Below are 4,196 nucleotides of genomic sequence, written 5' to 3'. Positions count from 1 at the left end.
TTCCAGACCCATCACCATTTCGGCTGCCCTCCTCTTCCAGACCCATCACCATTTCGGCTGCCCTCCTCTGGACACACTCCAGGTTCTCATAGACTGAATGTGGTCCCACCAAAACAATGTCCAAGGCAATTCTAAGGGAACTTACCACTTACTTGAGTCCTTAGCGTGTCGGTCTGGGAGACCAGGGACGAGACCTCTTTGTCCTTTTTACTCAGCTTGTCCTGAAGATCTGAAGGAAGGAAGAGCAGGCAGTCCAATCACCATTTAGAAATGGAGAGCTAAATACACACATAGTGGGACATGTAGGGTTTCAGTCCTATACCCCCATGTCTTTGGCACTTGAAGAAATGGTAGGAGGTTGGAGACGGAACAGTTTACAATCCTGAACAAAGCAGGGTCCATGAACACAAGCAAAGCTTTTAGCCATTCTGGAGGCTGACCATGGCTCCTTGGCCAAAGTGAAAGGGATGCAACTGACATTGCAGGGAGGCCCATATGGCTTGCAAAAGAATGGGAGAAGCATGGTCATAAACCCAAGTTTGTGTTCCTCCTCATTAATAACTGTTCCCATCTTAACCGTCTTCTGATGTTCCTGGGCTACATGTATTCATTTCTGCAATGTTGGAGGGTACGTTACGTAAACAAGCCAGAGTCTTAAGCCCTAGTTTGAAGGAAAGTTACTCTTCTGGGCAACCTGGTGGAAGGTTCTGGGAGCTGTAATCCAAAGAAGGGACTCTTCCAGCTCTGGAGAAGGCTCAAGTCTCAGCTCACTTACATTGCATTTCATTCTGATTTAGCATTATATCCAAGCCAGGTCAGTGTTCAGTTTTAATCAAGGGCCCCAGGTGTTCAAATATGAGACTTCGGAATTCACAGTGCCAAATTCTACAGTGGATTTTGAATACAGAATTCAGTGCAACTTTACCTTCCATGGTCTGCTTCATTTTGATCTTTTCTTCTGAAATGTCATTTGTTTCAATCATCTGCAATACATACATATATAGATTATCTCGATACAGCTGATGTGAGCAGTATGGGGATATGGGGAATGTGCAGAATGGCCTGCCAATGTGTACATTTCACTAGACATTATAAAGAATATAGCTATCTTTAGAGGAGGGAACGACGTACATAGCCCAGCCCATATGCACAACGTCATATGGGTAAACTCAAATTGAAATACATGAACACTGACGGAAATGTGTGCAACATCATTCTGATGGTGGCACATACTGCACATTCCTGACATCCTTTGGAAACTATGCACGTTGTCTGGACCGCTGATTCCCAACCTTTGGTCCTCCATTTGTTTCGGACTTCAGATCCCAAAGGTCCCAGCCAACTTGGTCACGAGTCAGGAATTATGGGAAGCTGGAGTCCAAAACATCTGGAGGCCCAAAGGTTGGGAAGGACTGGGCTGGACAATATGTGACTCTTCTATAGATGATGTTAATTCTTGTACATTCATCGTAACTTCTGGTGAATGTTAAGCAATGCCAGTTTTTCTCCACATTCTCCATTCAGCAAACATTAGTTACAAAATATTAGATTTAGGCCTGTTCCAGACTGCCAAAATAAAGCTGCTTGGGGTCTCTTTGGAGGTATGCTCTTTAAATGATGCCTGGGTCCTAAGAGTCCGGAGGTCGCGCCAAAGCCACACTCCATTCCTAAGCACTGGCGCGCAGCTTTGGTGCAGCTTCCGGATTCTTAGGATGCATGCATCATTTAAATAGCATACCTCCAAAGAGACCCCAAGCAGCTTTATTTTGGCTGTCTGGAACAGGCCATAGACACATAGGAAACATAGCTACCAATGTATATTAGCATTGCTTTCCTTGTACTGCAGGAAGATTTCATGACGCTTCATATTTCCAAAAACAAGTGACGTCACTGACTATGTCATCTGCTTAAGGCACATATCTCAGTTTGTTTAGGGTCTGTTTTTGGACGCCCATGCCCAGAATCCCCTAGCCAACATGGCTAGCATGGCTCATATAAAGGAGTACATGTATGGGCCGATTCTCAGCTCATATTTCGGGCTCATATTTTGCCTTAATGCTCATCCTCCAAACCAGACCCTGCAAAAGGTGAGATAGACATGGTGCTGCAGCTTTACAGCGTTCCTTCAGCGCTGCGTCATGTGGATTCAGGACCAGAGGAGTGCTGTGATGATGTGCGCCATTTGGTGTGGCATGCAACGTCACGCCGGCCTGGGGCTGGAGCCAGCACATGTATCATGTAGGTGCTACCCCCCGACTCTGCTCCCAACCTGGCCAAAGCTGCTGATGTGCACAGCCCCCAAATCTCCCTAATTCATTTAAGCAAACTCTCAGAATCTAAAACAGATTGTAAACCTTCTGGGGGTGAAGATCTAATGTGTTTCTTCCTATGCAACATTGCAATGAGCCAAGTGCCACAGAAGGCAATGTATTCATTAGTTAAACAGCAGAAACTAAGGGGCACCAAGAGCTTGCCTGGGCCAAAACCCAAACCCTAAAGTACATCTTGGGTCCATTGGCTTGTGTTAATTCGGAGAGGTTTCCCAATGTTGGCTGTTTCGGGGGGGAAATGGTCTAGCTAACATCTTAAACTCTAAAATCTTAAACTGCTAAATACATGTTACTACTGTGTAGATTCATCCAGGAGGTTACTTTTAAAACTATCTGGACGGACGTATGAATAAACCTTACAGGTTCCTGATTAAAAAATTAACTATTGATCAAGAACGTTTAACTGAAACGCATACATAGAGCTTTGAAATAATTGGTTAACAAATAAAGTTCAACCTAACAATTCAATCTGCCAACGCTTCGTGCGTTATCACTAACATTAATGCTTCCAAGCTCTGCACATACATTGGCATGCTGAGAAGGATGAAGTGGCTCCATAGACTGCAACTTGTTCTCTAACACCAGAATTGTTTCTTGCAACCGCTGGATCTCTTGTTTACTCTGGCTCTCTGGTTTCTGCGTCTCATAGTCCAGCATCTTTTTCTCAGCCAGAGATACCTGCTCTTTCAAAAAAGCAATGGCTTGTGCCTGATCTTTGTAGTCACTATGCAGCTTCTCCAGCTCATGCACACGGAGATCTGCATCTCGGCACTTGTCTTTGAGAGCCTGGATTTCAACGAGGTGTTGGTTGGTCTTGGTTTCCAGCTGCGTCTTCCAGTTGTTGTTGTTTTCTTCCACCTCATCCTTGGCTTCTTGCAGCTTCAACTTCAGGCTTTCCTTCTCTTTCACGTGGACGGCCATTTCAATGTCATGCTTGGCTTTCAGGTTTTCTAGCTCCAGCTGGTGCTCCATCTTGATGCTCTCCACCACAGCTTTCAGCTCCACAATCTCCTTGTGCTGGGTATCAGGCCCCGTGTTCAAGGTAGCCTTGAGGTCTTCTAGTGACTTTTGATGATCGGATGCCAACGTGTCCAGCTTGGACTTCCAGTTGTCCATTAGACCCATATTCTCATTGGTGGCCTGCTGGACTTTATGCTTAAGGTCCACAATTTCTTGGGAGTATTTGTCATTGAGAGCTTTCAACTTCTCAATCTCTTGCTGATGCTTCTTCAGGGTCCTCTCATGCTTCTCCTTCAGCTGGATGCTTTCTTGCTGGTGCTCCTTGTTGGCCGAAAGCAGCCGATCCCGCAGACGGAGGGCTTCGGTTTGCAGGCCAAGGCTGTGGTCTGGAGACTCTGGCTGATTGGAGGCCTTCAAACACTGTCTCAGGTCCTCCACCTCTGTTCGTGTTAAGGACAACTCTTCCTCAAGCTGACGAATTCTTGACTTCTCTGCAACAGTGGTCAGCTAAAATACACACACACACACACACACAAATACATACACAAAGTCAGTTCTTGCATTTCCATTCATCAGGTCTTTCATATGGTGGACAAACTTTGCTGGATTACAAATCCCAGCTTTCCTGGTAATTGACAGTACAGGAGTTGGAATCTAATATCATCGGGAGTTGGGGAAGGGTACTCTAAAGCTTCTCCACACATTGCACATCTTTCCTATAGGTACATGAAACTCTCCCAAGATATTCTAAGTGCACCTCTACTAGTGTAGAGTAAGTGCAACAATGCATCTTTTGGCACACAATTGTCCTACAGGTCAGGGAACAGGGGAATTGCTACAAGCAACACACAACCCTATATCTGGCTTAGCAAGAAAAAGTCCTCTTGAGAATGGGACGGTAAGAGT

The 4,196-nt window shown here is 45.4% G+C and overlaps 1 protein-coding gene across 1 annotated transcript in view; it reads right to left on the bottom strand.

Moving 5' to 3' along the window:
• LOC121916966 (CAP-Gly domain-containing linker protein 2-like) overlaps nt 1-4,183 on the bottom strand; it is a 6,413-nt gene extending 2,230 nt beyond the window's left edge. Inside the window, exons 1-3 of the mRNA XM_042442559.1 lie at nt 2,856-4,183; nt 926-983; nt 146-229 (exon numbers count right to left, since the gene is read on the bottom strand). Of these exons, the coding sequence (XP_042298493.1) occupies nt 146-229; nt 926-983; nt 2,856-3,455 (742 nt within the window). The 5' untranslated portion in view covers nt 3,456-4,183. The remainder of the gene's footprint in view (nt 1-145; nt 230-925; nt 984-2,855) is intronic.
• Between the last annotated feature and the right edge of the window lie 13 nt (nt 4,184-4,196).

The sequence above is a fragment of the Sceloporus undulatus genome, chromosome 11 (genome assembly GCF_019175285.1).
Source record: "Sceloporus undulatus isolate JIND9_A2432 ecotype Alabama chromosome 11, SceUnd_v1.1, whole genome shotgun sequence".
Lineage (NCBI taxonomy): Eukaryota > Metazoa > Chordata > Lepidosauria > Squamata > Phrynosomatidae > Sceloporus > Sceloporus undulatus.
This window is presented reverse-complemented; position numbering and strand designations above follow the sequence as displayed.